Source organism: Thalia democratica, chromosome 9 (genome assembly GCF_965202585.1).
Source record: "Thalia democratica chromosome 9, ktThaDemo2.hap1.1, whole genome shotgun sequence".
Taxonomy (NCBI): Eukaryota; Metazoa; Chordata; class Thaliacea; order Salpida; family Salpidae; genus Thalia; species Thalia democratica.
This window is the reverse complement of record NC_139173.1, coordinates 27,249,856-27,264,273: the sequence shown is the minus strand read 5'-3', so window position 1 is coordinate 27,264,273 and position 14,418 is coordinate 27,249,856. Positions and strand designations below refer to the sequence as shown.

The 14,418-nt window shown below is 29.2% G+C and overlaps 1 protein-coding gene across 1 annotated transcript in view; it reads right to left on the bottom strand.

Moving 5' to 3' along the window:
* The window catches only part of LOC145845140 (protein dachsous-like), a 49,376-nt gene that overhangs the window by 30,082 nt on the left and 4,876 nt on the right, over window positions 1-14,418 (bottom strand). The window contains exons 4-12 of the mRNA XM_082952562.1: window positions 14,289-14,402; window positions 13,782-13,897; window positions 11,302-11,434; window positions 10,116-10,335; window positions 3,828-3,998; window positions 2,248-2,473; window positions 1,555-1,806; window positions 1,186-1,319; window positions 693-950 (exon numbers count right to left, since the gene is read on the bottom strand). Of these exons, the coding sequence (XP_082808688.1) occupies window positions 693-950; window positions 1,186-1,319; window positions 1,555-1,806; window positions 2,248-2,473; window positions 3,828-3,998; window positions 10,116-10,335; window positions 11,302-11,434; window positions 13,782-13,897; window positions 14,289-14,402 (1,624 nt within the window). The remainder of the gene's footprint in view (window positions 1-692; window positions 951-1,185; window positions 1,320-1,554; window positions 1,807-2,247; window positions 2,474-3,827; window positions 3,999-10,115; window positions 10,336-11,301; window positions 11,435-13,781; window positions 13,898-14,288; window positions 14,403-14,418) is intronic.

The window sequence follows — 14,418 nt, the reverse complement described above, 5'->3', positions numbered from 1 at the left end:
CTCTTAAAGATTAGCTTGTGTACTAAGTCTAGTCTTTAATCACTCAGGCTTCTTTTCTGACTCAAAAAGTGGTAAACATGTAATAGTGTCGAACTTACTTGTTAAATTTTAAATACTAAAACTCTGGTTGTTGTAAAAATTAGGTCATCAATATTAAAAGTTTATTAAAATGGATAGGGTAAACTGGTAAATTTAAAGTTAGCGTGTAAAATTTACCGAATTATTAGTAAGAAAAAACGATTAAAAGTGTTTACATATTCTTAAACACTAGCGGCGCTAAACTTTGGCTAGATTGGGGTGCACAGAATTTTAATTTTGTGATTTAGGGTTCACGGATTCGAAATAGCGTGCCGACCACTGGCCTAGACAAATAAGGACAAATATTTGAAGGACAAACAATAACGTTTGTATAGATTTTGTCATAATGTACTTAAATCTCAAACTCAAGTCATTGTTTATACTTAAAAGCTGATCATTTTCTATGTCTTCAATAATTGTCAAAAATAAAACCACGTTTAACGATTTCGATAAATAACTCCACATAAATCATCCACTTCAAAAAGCAAACCGCAAAAAAAAATTAGCATAAATTATTGGCGTGCTGTAAGCGGCAATGCGAGTTCAAAGGCGGCGGCAACTTTTGTGACGTCACAACAAAAAAATGACGAATAAAAGAGAAAGAGACAAACTACCGTGGAATTTTCTCCTTCATCAGCGTCTCTCGCTTCCACTCTATGGAATATTTCGTCCGCTGAGGGTCGCCGCGGAGCGTCTGCCGGCCAGCTCGTGTAGTCGAGGTTGAGTGAAGTCGTAGCGCTTTGTTCTGTGACGTCATAGTGAACGGGTGTGAAGAACTTTGGTGGGTTGTCGTTTGTGTCGGCAACTTTGATGTGAATTTTCGAAGCGGCCAGAATTTGGAAGTCGTCGGAGTTTGTTGATGAGGCGATCACCTGTTTGTTTTAATGGATTGTTTTTTATTTCTAGTAGCTTTGAAATAAACATTATGCAACATACTATATAGAGTATAAATATACAGTAGTGTTTTACTAACTTAGTCGTTTTTTTTTTTGATGAATTATTACAAGTAGTTCAATTTATTACTGATGTTTTAAACAAAGTGTTTTATTTTATATAATTGATTTATCTCGATTTTTTATACGATTGTCAATGTTAAAAGCTTCAAACTTCCAACTCCACATCGGGCATGAGTTCCCGGTCGATTTCTTTTTTTGTAAAAACTTCGCCGGATAAAGCGCTAATCACAAAATAGTTTGAAGATGGAAATTGTGAATTCAGCTGGTAATTTATTCTGGTTCCTTCTGTTACAATGGTAAATTTATTTTTTTATGCTATTCACATGTATTCATTTACTGTTTTTGAAATTTAATAAAAATTCTACATACATTTTCACATACTGTTTATAAATGACTATAAACTTTAGTAACTTGCGGCAGTTTCAGAAAAAAGGACAAAAGTCATCCAAACCCAGTAAAAACTCAGTGCGTTTAAACCACTATTTAACAAACAATTTTGTAAAAGCTGCATCAAACAAACTTCTTTTGAATTTCGAGAACTCCGCAGCCACTCTGCCGACTAGCGAGCCAACTTTCCCGTTCTCTTCAAATACGAAATCGTAAACGTTTTTATTGAAAACTAGCTCAGGCGCGAACTTTTCTTCGTCTTTCAAACCCACGACCACTCCCACGTTGCTTGTGAGCGGGTACGCGCCGTTGTCTTCGGCTCTGACGTGGAAACCGATCTTCTGTTCGTCGTACGAGGCGAGGTCCTCGCTGACTCTCACGAGCCCTGCGTTTGAAATTTGATGGTTATTATGTAAGTTATGAGTTTGTGGTCGTGATTGATTATTTTTGATGTGAGGTTTTTATTTGGCATTAAAAATAAGAAGTAAGTAATAGAGTAACAAATCAATGAACAACTCAAAAATATGTTAGAAATCTCAGTAAATTAAAAATTAAAATCTCTCAACTTTATAACTTTATTTATTAAATAAAAGTATTTGTTGAGTAACCAATTTAAAAATAGATTTCAAGTATGAAAAACTACTCAAGTTATGTTAGAAAACTTAATAGACTAACAACAAAAACCTAATTTAAAAGTTTAATTGTATTTTTTGAATAACTTTTTTGGAAAGTATTTTTGTAAGAAACTAGTTTTAGTATAACTACAAGCTATTTCTTAAACACCTTTACTGTACACAACATTATAAATTACAACTTGCTAACAAACCAGTGTCGGCGTCAACGGAAAAAGGTGCATCCCCCAACACAAAATAATTAACGGTTCCGTTCTCGCCCAGGTCAGGGTCGTTCGCGCGGACTCGCAACAGTGGCCAACCAACAGCAGCCCGACGAGATATCTGGGCTTGGTAGATGTTTTCGGTGAACTCAGGTTTCGCGTCGTTCACGTCAAGAACGTTCAGCACCACTTTGGCTCGCGAAGTTTGATTTGTTTTCTGTGAATATGTTGTGATATAAAAATTTATTGTCTAACTTTTATTGCGTTACGCCGTTTCCCTGCAGAGCAATTCATCAGACGCTAAAAAAGCTTATTCAATAGAATGTGTTGTGTTAAAGTGCTTTATTAACTTCAATTCTTTTTTTACTGTCTAATATTTCAGCATTTTCTTACAGGTACTCATGTTCACAGTACCAAGATGTTTTTAACCCAATATCTAATATTCGCTGCATTTTCTCAAAGTATGCACACATTGCACATTTAACCATAGGCTATTTTGATGAGACAAAAGAAAATAAATTGCAAAAAGGTCTATAAACGTTGGGAAACTTTGTTATTATTTTTTGATTTTTATTGAACTTTTATGGCTTTTAAGTTTTAACATGCTTGTACTAAAAGTGTACCAAAGTGTTAAAGTATGAAAAAAAATTTTTGTTGAGATTAGTACTTGCTCCATAATTTTACTAATACACTTTGTTAATTCAATGATCGGCTCTGACCATTCTATTATAAATTTAAGAATAAGGTTTTCTAAAGAACACATAGAAATTAAGTTTGAAATTAAGGAAAGGTTTAGAATATAGACTTTTTTAATTGGTTTCTAACAGCATACTAAACTAATTGTTATTGTGATACGTATAGATTAAATATATTATTTTATTGCATCTTAGCAAAGAACTTTTGTTTTTGTAACTGTTTACTTTCCAAAATTCTAGCATACTTTTACTAGTCTGTATTTACAATTAACAAAGTCGTTTCTTGCAAGTTAACTTCAACAATTTTTAATGTTTTACTCCTAAAGATATACCAAACTTTGTACAATATATTATGATACTAAACAAAAAGGACCTACTGAAAATTTTAAATACCAAAGACAGAGAGAAAAGTTGTAACAAACTTTTATAACTGATTTGGAGATAATAAACAGGTGAGTTTGATATTTATGCGCATAGTACACCTGCTTTATAAAGTATTGATTTTTATCATGTGAGTTTCACAACAATATTTTGAAACAGACAACTGCACAATAAACAATTTTCAAACAATAACACACATTTGCTTTTCATAAAATTTAAAATATACGAGTTAAAAAAATTCAACCATGGCTTAGTTTTTAAAAGATCATCAATTAGTTAATATATTATTTTTTCAACGTATACTAAAAAATTTTAAATAAAAAAAGTAACTTCTGTTAGTTTTTTTGAATTAAAAAAACATTAAAAAAAATTTAATAAAAATATATAAAAAAACAACTACTAAATATCACAAAAAACAAATCTTTATGTTCTTCTTTTTTATACATAAAGAGATTTAAGTCCTGTTAAAAGCAACAGTTAGGTCAAACAACTAACGGCGTTGGTGACGTGAACAATCGCCTCGTACTGTGACGTAACTTCACGGTCGAGTGGTGCCGATGTCGAAATAACTCCCGACGACGCGTCCATGCGGAACGGAAATGACGTCACAACTTCCACGTCATAACCGAGCCTGAAGTTTAGGTTGGAATCGGTGAAGCATGACGTCTGTTGATTTACTTTTTTTTTTGAAACTATTTTTATAATTATATTAAATTATTTAAGCATTGGTTGAAGTTTCTTTTAATTATTTAAATGATTTAAGTTTTTTTTTCATGTTGTGGTGACTACCTTGATTAAATCAATACTTTAAATATGAAAATTATCAATACGTTTGCAATTAAATATTCATATTAAACTTACTTTAAAATACTATAGTTTCTGTAACAGTTTTGTAGAAATATAAATGAGATTGCACACTTTTCAAAGTTAAAATTTTTGCATGTAAGAATAAAAAAACTATATAATACCAATTCCATACTAATGAATAATTTGTTAAATATACGTAAACTTTAAACAAATGCATACTAATGCAAGTTATAGTTAATTACAAAACTCAAATGCTAGAATTTCACGTAGACTCATCCTTAAAAGACCTTTTTATTTATAAAGTTAGGAAAAAACTATATATCATCAAAACAAACAAAATTAAAACAAAATCATTAAAGTTATACTTAAGCAAACTATCGACATAAATGTTAACAAGAATATTGATTAATCGAAAATAAAGTCTACGAAGCAGACTTATAAGCACATAAGTAAAATTATAAAGCTCTTAAAATACTAGTTACTTAAAATACATTTAGTTGATAAAATTTTATTTTTTTAATTATATAAAAAGTTTATGAAGTTTTTGAAATTTAATCAGTAATAATTCTTATTTATTCATTAAACATAAAAAGCTCTAAAATTACAAGCTCGAAAGACCTACTTTGATTCAAAGAAAAGACATTTGAAATAAAATAACAAAAGTTTATGTGCAACCCAATTTAGCAATTAATTCACAGAAAACTACCCAATCAATTTCTGCGCGATGCGAATCGATTAGAACGCAGAAGAGAGTCGCTATTATCAGCCAATTCGCGTCTCAATAACCGCTAATTACTTCTCGATGCTGTTGAATTTGCATTTTATCCGCACCATGCCGCTAGAGAGAACGTCGATAGGCTCCGGGTAAAGTTTAAACGTTTATCGGACGACTAAACTATGTAAATGAGTATGACGTCACAGAGCGCAATTAGCGAGTCAACTTTTGTTAAAAGTGCAGTTTATCTTAAAGTGTCATTTTCTTTGGCTTGAAAAAAGAGCTATAAAAGCCTATAACATATATAAAAATCAGATATAAAAGGCATTTTAAACGCATCAGTAGGCAACAAAGTCAACTTTGTACATATACAATATACCCGGCAGTTAATTATTCATTAAACAAACCCCCTATAAATTCTCCAACACGAAACCAAATTGAACTCACTTTGCAATACAAACTTTCACCCTGAAACATTACATAGGAAAATCTACTATTATTGAGTTTATTCTGACGGGTCGAACTGAAGCAAATGCGATTAAAAGTCTGTGAAAGTTTTGTAATACCTTAATACAATCGATGTCAGTCTGAGTAGCCAGCGCACTAAATCAACTTACTGTCCTGTCTGGTTAATAAATGATGGGAAATCAGTTATTTGAGTTTTACTGACGCGATGCTTTTTATTAAGTGCTTTCGAGTGGTTTGTGTATGTGGGTGTTTCATTCACAAATAAAAAAGCAGCAGTTGTAAATGAAGCGGCCATCTGTGTGTAGAACAAACTTATCAAAGTAAATGTTTAGTGTTTTATGTCATATTGTTTGAAATTCTATACTATATATAAAAAAATTTATACTGCATATCATCTAGTTGTAAAAAGAAAGATAATTCCAATAAAAACAAGGCTGTTAAACAAAAACATTATCATTATAAATTAAAAGCCACCAGCGTTTACTACACGAACGTAAATTAAATCAAACAGGAATAAACAGCATGACTTTCATCAATTTTTGGCCAAACTTCGATTGATTGATTTCGTTTAAAACTTATTTACGTAGCGAAGAGTCTAGACTCGAAACCAGACTACCAACTGCAGAACTGTTTGCAAGCTTTTAATTGATGATTAATTAAACAAAATGCCTAATTAAAAACTCTTCGTAAATGCAAAGCGACCCGCAGCGATTTTTCAACCTTTGCAATCATAGAAGCTAAACAACAAACACAAGCAAAGCACAGCCTGTTATACTGAACTGGTATTGATTTGTGTGGTAGCGATCAATTGTTGCCATTATACGAAATAGGGAGGGTGTATTAAATTACGAGTTATGCCTGATATTGAATTTGTTTCTCTGTGTTGTGCAATTATACTACATGCCACCTTCTTGTAAGGTCACTTTGTATACACATTTATAATTCATTTACGCGCTTTTTGTTTTCGCGGGGTTTTGATATTTCAATATGAAACAAAAAAATTGAATTTTATAAAAAGCTTTTTTTTTCTAATTAAATTTAAAAAATATTTCAAAAAGTCCTAAAGTTTGATTAAAACTTGAGTAAACAAAATGTATGCTACTTTAGCAATCAATTAGGTTCAAGTTTACTGAAAACAAATTGATATAAATGCACAAGTAATTTCGAAAACTTTGCCTTGATGCAACGTCATTTAGTAGACACTTATTTTCAATTTTCAATTGTAAAAAACGTTTAATCCCTCACAAGCACACACCATGGGAGGTACAGGCGTTATTACATGTCGAACACAAAGCAAGTTCAAGAAGTTTACAAGACACCCGAGTGGTCCCAACGAGTGATTGACAAGATGTCATTATTGAGAAAGTACATGTGAAGACAAGCACCACTCACCCAGCTACAAAATACCACTTGACCACGACGTTTCGAACGTATTTGAAAGTGGGCGCGATATTGGAACTTTATAAAAATGAAATGAAACATTTGAATGGTCTGTTTTGAGCTTTTTTAAGGTTAAAAGACTAAAAACTGCAAACAATAAAAACTTTATAAAAATTTAAAGTTCTCAAACTCTTATGCTTGAAAAAAGTGCCTAACTTTTTTTTATGTTTAATTTTATTTTTCTAGAGTACTATAAACTACAAAAAATAACTAAATTTAAATATCTGAATAGTTCATAGATTAAAAAGTTTTCTTTCGATTGAAAAAAAGAAACACTAAACAAATTGAACAATTAAAGTAATAACAATTTTTATTGCTTTTGAATAACCTACAAACTTTTTTTATTTTTCGAAACTTATTTAAAAGCTTTAATATTTTTAAACTTAACCTCATCGTCTTTTTTTCTTACTAATCCTATACTTAGTGATTTATTCTTCTATAGCAATTGACAACAAAATAACTGTTTTTGTTCACAATAACCAGCCTGCATTTATTATTATATGCTACACTTAATCACAAAACACCAACAAAAACAAAAAAGTGTGGAATATTTTCTGATGTTGTTGCGCATTATTTTTCTCCAAGGCACACAACAACAACACCATCGACTCAAAAACACATCATCTTGTTATGAATCAATAAATCAAAGAAAATTAAAAACAGCCAAAATGCTCTGATTTTTAACGCGCTGGATATAGAGAGAAGCATCTTTTAAGCGCAAATAAAAGTTTTGTGTGAATATTTCAGCCGTGATAGCTTTTTCGTGTATATCCATCAACCTGGGGAATTGTTTTATACTCTTAATATTATTTCCACACATAAAATATTTCCATTTTATTTGAGAATGCAATGAAATATTTGCTTCTGGCCTTGAGAATATATTTTTTTTGCTGATTTATTGTTGAAAACTCATTTCTTGTTTTAAATGTTTATAAGCAAAAATGTGCTTTGTCACAAGCAAAAATATAGAAAAGATAATTTAAACCGAATTACAGTTGTTCAATATTTGAAACACTTAAAAATTCTTTTGTTGGAAAAGTATGCGGCCCTCGACACTTTCTTAATTCTTTTGTTACTAAATTTACCGCGAAGCCACCGGTAGATTGTGGAAACTTTTATACGTAAATTAGGCAATTTAAGAAATAACTGTTAAAAAATTATGTTACATCAGAACACAATATTTAAGTTTTAGATTTAATCAAGTGTTCTTTTATGTAATTTTTTTGTTTTATGCACGCATTTAAAACTAACGTTGAGCATAAACTTTTTATTGCTTAAAGACCATTTTAACAAACAAATTGAAAACAGTTTGAGTTGAAAGTTATTTTCCAAAAATAAGTAACGGACCTATGACTTGAGTGATAGTTTACTCATCACCATCAACTATACATCTTCGAAAAATAACTAATAATTGTCAATATTTTTTTTTCAAGTTTACAATAACAATGAATGCTAATGTATAAAATTATTAAGAATAACACTTTTTGAAGTTCTACTTAAAACATTCAAAAGTTTACATTTGACCCAATCTATTTGATGTTTCCTCGAAGACCAAAGTCGACATTCATGTAAGACGCATTTTGTTTGTGCGCGAAGATTATCCGCAAATACAAAATGTTTAAGTGCAGCAAACAAAAAGGGGTTGAAACAACTCGCATTGTGACGCAACAGGCGCTGCAACAACAAACAATTTTCACTCAACGCGATATCAAAAGTGTAAAAGTTTTTTTGTGTGTTTAAACTTGAATGCGAGTGTTATCATAGTTTACAAAAGATTTCGAAAATTTAGCATGATATTCTAATGGAACTCTGTTGTTTACACGGTTTAAATCTGTTCAAACTTTTAATTTATTCAAGTTCAAATTATTTTTCTGTAATAATGTAACTTATAAAAAAATATCTTTAGTATTCTAACGTAGTATAATATTTCTAAAATTATTTTTATTAGATATTTTTTTAGTTTTGCTTGTTTAAAACATGCAAACACATTTTATTAGTTTATATTTACTTATAAAAATATTTCATTACATTGGAAACATTGGTAATTTTTCCAATTTATATATTGAAAAAAAAAACAATACTTTATATCAATTCATTAAAGTAACAAAATTCAAATCAAACAAATAATTGAGGAAATATTAAAATAAAATATTTGATTATTTCAATCCAGAATGATTCATGCAAACCTTATGTTTTACTGTTAAAAATTAGAACCATTTTTTTATAAATTTTTTAAATTCTTATATGTAAATAACTTGCTAAACTTTTCAATAGTTGCTACATTATAACCTGACTGCAAAACAGAATAGATTAAAATTTACTTAATTCAGTTCTTGTTATTAGTGCTACAGATTATAAACGTTTAATATCTAACATCAACTTTACTAATCCCTCTACTAAGTATCGCTTGCTTCTTAAAAATCGATATACGTTATAATACAGTCCATTCACATCAAACAGTGAAGTTCAATTAGAACATTTTTATTCGGATATGTTCAACTTAACGTTAATAATTGATAATATTGTACTTGATACTTTTGATAAACGTATTTTGTTTAAACAATTAAATCCCAGGAACAATATTGTTTCAAATAACATCTTAACATGTTGGAATCAATTGAGTTCTTAATGGTTTCTAAATAAAAATATCATTTTAATTATGAATTAAAAAACTTATATGTTACATAAGGAGTAATACTCATTTTTTACTATTTTCAATTAAGCTAAATAAATTTTAGCACATATCTGTATTGAAAACGGATGGAACAATTATAATTAAGTTTGTTAAAAGAAAAAGTATCAGAAAATATATTAAACTGCTTACATTACATAATTTTCAACTAATTCATTTTTACAATATATCTACGTCATTGACTTTATTTAATTTAGAAGCTAAGAAAATTTTATTCCAACTAAATATTCAAAAAAGTAGACAATTTTTAATAAAAAAATAAGAGAGCTTTAAACGTTTATACCATTTTTCACAACATTTTTGCAAAGTTAAACAATTTTTTCTCAAAACTTTCATAAATGTACAGGCGCTATTTAGTTTTGGTCATGAAACAAACTTGATATAAAATATTTAAGTTGTTTTTAGTCAATTACAGTAGAACACGAAAGTAATACTTTATTTTTTAAACAGAAATAATTGATATACTTTTTTTAGTTTAAAGAAAAACATTGCGTAAACTGAATAATTTTTGATTTTAAAACCATCAAAAACATATGGCAAATATAAATAACTGTCTTTTTTTTCAGTTATTAATAGCAAACTACTCATTTTAATTTCAAAATCATTATAAATACTTTCCAAACTAGTAAAAATACTCAAAATAGCTTTATAATTATCAAACCTGCAAAACATCGGTGCCGATTCTGGTGTTTTCGTAAATATCCGCCTGAAAAACATCAGAGGTGAACTTCGGAGGGGAACTTTTCTCCTCAACTCCTCCTTCTGATCCCTCCTCCTCAACATGAATAAACACGTGGGTAGTGGTTTTTAGTGAGGGAACTCCCCCGTCTTGAACCTCGACAGTCAGGTTAAAATTTCCCGCTTTTAAGTTTAAAGTTGACCTGGAAAAAATTGGGTTGATTTAAATAAATAAATTTATTGAAGAATTTTTAGTTATTATTTTTTAACAAAAGCTAGTTTCTGTGGTATATAATTAATTTCTACTTAAAATATAAATTTAAGCTAACTATAACAGAGGCTAAAAGGAGCTTCAAAAAGGGTGCCCTTTGAAAAATAATTGTATTACAGCATAACTGTTCAAAAGCAATAAAAATACTTAAGTCACACACTCAAAAACTTTTGGAACGGAAAGAAAATTTCGGCTTTTTGTTTTCCGTCTCGAAGTTGCAAGAAAAACTTTTTACAAAAACTCTGAAATTTTTTCCCGCCATGCAGCAGTTGCACCGGTGCTAACGAGAAAGGCGCTTATGGATTCGCTCTTCGAAAAATTCGCTGCGAAAGCTCAAAGCACTAATTTGAGTCCATCTCAGTCGGAGTTACCATGAATAATTAATAGAGCCATTGTTTGAGCCGCGCACTAAAATATAAAAAGTTTCGGATTTGGAATATTTAATTGCGCGTCAGACGGCAAGTCGGATTGGCGTCTCCGATTGTCGAATTTTCGAGCTTCGAATATCAGAATGTGTCGAATATCAAGCTGCGACCGTAAGTGTTTGATTAGCACCAAAAGACGCGCGAAAGTCATAATAGATTGAAGGTCGAATCGTATTATGACGTCATATATAGGTTTTAAAGATGTCAGTGAGCTTTTTTTTTGACAACACACAAAGAGTGTCTCAAATATATTTAAAGCATTTTTACTGATTTTTAATGAAAATTTTGATAGACATGGTAAAGACTAACAAAAAAAATTTCAGAGGTCATTTAAAATTTATAATTCATTTCAGTAAAAACTTTAGAATGTGCTTTAAAAATAATGTAACTATATCAAAACTTTAAGAGTTTAAAGTATGCTTCAAAATCTAGAGTATAATTTCATACATAAAACAACAAAAATAATCACTAACGTGGAAGTTATGAGTCCAGAAAAGCGGTTTATTTGAAAACCATCAGTGAAATCGGAATAGACGAAATTGTATTCGAGATGTCCATTGTCACCTATATCTTCGTCAGTAGCTTCTACTTGGTATACGAAACTTCCTGTTACAAGTTTGTTGGTGAAAATTCATAACTGTAAATGCTAATTTACTAAATGTAACAACTCAAATATAAACATAAAAATAATATACAAAACAAAACTCCTGTTATAGTTAATGAAACTTCTTGTTAACTTGACTTGACGTAAATGAAAATATCAATAAAACTCAAAATTCAAACGCTTTTACCAAACCATTGAACTATACATATAAATACAAGAAACAAAATAAAATAAAAAAAGGCTTGACACACATTATAAACAAGACTTTTACTTATAAAAATATGTATTTTTAGCACTTTAATAATCTTAACACATTTTAGAAAATTCATTTGTACATAGGATAGTATATTGACACAAAAAGATACTTTTATTTTCTTTTCAATTTTCAGTTCCCATGTTTCAAAAGACCACTATTTATGATAAACTCTTAATATTGATGGTAATTTGAAAATAACACTTATTTTAACTTTACTTGTTTCTTTAACATTTCTTAAATTTTAACATACTCCATTTTAAATCATAAAAAAAAAATAAAACTTTTAAATTAAAAAAATCTTTTTAATCTGGTCATCACATTTACTTTGATTCATTTTAATTTGGCATTAACACAAGCAAAAAACTTGCTCAAAATAAATAAATAATAAAAAATCTGCACTTAAATAATATAAAAAGCTTCAAAGCTATCAGATGAAACAAAAAAATTGGCTAACTTTAACTGTTACTTTCATGCATTTCAACATGAACTCAACCAAAAAATCTTAAAACATTTTCTGAAGAATTTAAATACCCTGTTTTGTAAATAAAAACCTGTTTATGCTAAGCAACTACAAAATTCATCATAAATCTACTCTAGAAAATACTTCTACTTTGATACACTTCAACAATAACTCAAGCAAAAATTATGACTAGATTATTTTTAATAAAACAGTCATTATCATGATTCGTAAAGAACCGCTAATCATGGAGCGACAACTAAAACTTCAAATACTTTCAAACTAACTTCCTTAATATTTGTCAACAGATAGCGCGTTTTTGATTCATTTCAACACAGCATAAACTCAAGCAAAATAGCTTAAAATTGAAATATTTGATTCAACATTTAAAATTCCAAAAACTCTTCCTACAAGTTACTTTCTTCATATTTGTCAACACGCATTTCATAGATTTTAAAACATTTGCTGAGCATTAGCTCATATAAAAAATTATTATTAAAATATTTCACGAAATAGCTTCATTTTCCTGTTTCTTAAAAACATGCTGTTTATAATCTTAAATCTCAAATTCACTCTAGCTGCTCCCTTCATATTTGTCAACGCAGTAGCGGCGTAGACTCAACAACAAGAACTCGCTCAAGTTTAATAACTCACTAGCAGCAACGAAATAACTGACCGCAAGCAGCAACAGGAAGGCGATAATTAATTTTATGACAAGTGTTTTGTACAGTGGAGGGGTTTTAATCGATCGCTGCCGAGTGTGTCTCAGCTGAATTGAAACTTTTAATGGTGTGCTCGTCTTTTAACGTTTTAAAGCTGGTTTGCTAGAGTATGTGGTGTTATAGTCGAAAAAAAATGTCTTTACTGCTTGAGTTCAATCGTATACAGATAGATATAACAAATGATTTTAGAAATATTGAACTCGTTTTGTTTTAAATATCTATTATTAGAAAGTAAATAATTTACTTTTAACGTCTTTTAACGTTTAAGAGCTGGTCTACTAGAGTGTGTGGTGTTAGAATCGAATTAAAAAAAAGGATTAATGTTTACTGCTCAAATACAAATAAGATTGACCATGTATATTGTATATACGACTTTTTTTTAAACTTAATTTTCAAGTACACTTTTTTTTAGTTTAACAATAGCAGCAGGCTTTGCTGCTCGATTTCAATCATATACAGATTAAATACATATATACAAAATTACTTTTTACTAAATTCCTTTTTTGTTATAAATAAATTATTGATAAGAGCACTCTTTTTTGTTGGTATGACAATATCAGCGAGCTTATATCAAAAAGTATGGAACAAATGTTTTTTCTGTTTATGGTGGAATCTTAAAACAATAAAAATTCAAAACCAATTTAAAAAATAAATAACTACAGATTAAAACTGATTAAATTTAAAATGAAATTACAGTAAAATTTAACCTTGCTACTTGAAATAAAATGTTATACATGATTTACAATTAGTTTCAAACAATTTTCAAACATAATTCGTATAAAAATATACCTGTTCAAAACAGTTAATAAATGTCAATTTTTTTTAAATATAATCAAATAAAAGTAGCAGTATACGTATCAACATGAAAAATTTTATAAGGAGCCGTTATTGCAAATCAATAAAGTAATTGCTACCTGGCTGAATGTTGATTTTTATGTTGACTTTGTTTGTTTTATTGACAACTACTGGGTAATTGTCGTTTGCATCTTCCACTGAGAATGCAATAATTTTTTGAGACGATCTTGGCGGCCTAAAGCATTTTTTTTAATTCAAAATTGCTATAAAATTAAACTTGTGATTTTCTATTTTTTGGTATTTCATTGAAATGCAAGTTAACTAATGGTATACTAAATATAACGATTGTAAAATAGATGCATAAACTCAATCTATAATCTAAAAAATTTAAATTTAGAACGATTTAAAACTTAAATATTTTTTACATTTTTATCTTTGATTTAACTTAAACTTTTACAAAGCAATGAAATTAACAGCTGTATATATATTTTACAATGTTAACAATGTTACAGAAATGTGTGGTAAAAATTGCAGCTAAACATACTAAATGTTTTATAAACAAAATATAATTAAATCTCAATATTTTACTGTTACTAATTCAATTCAAGTTTTTTTTTTGTACTAACTGGTCATTGTCGCAAGCTTCTACCACTAAATAGTAAACATCTTCAGTTTCCCTGTCCAACGTACTTTTAACAAATATTTCGTACATATTTGAACTTTTCATTCGCATCCCAAACCTATTTGATTGAAATT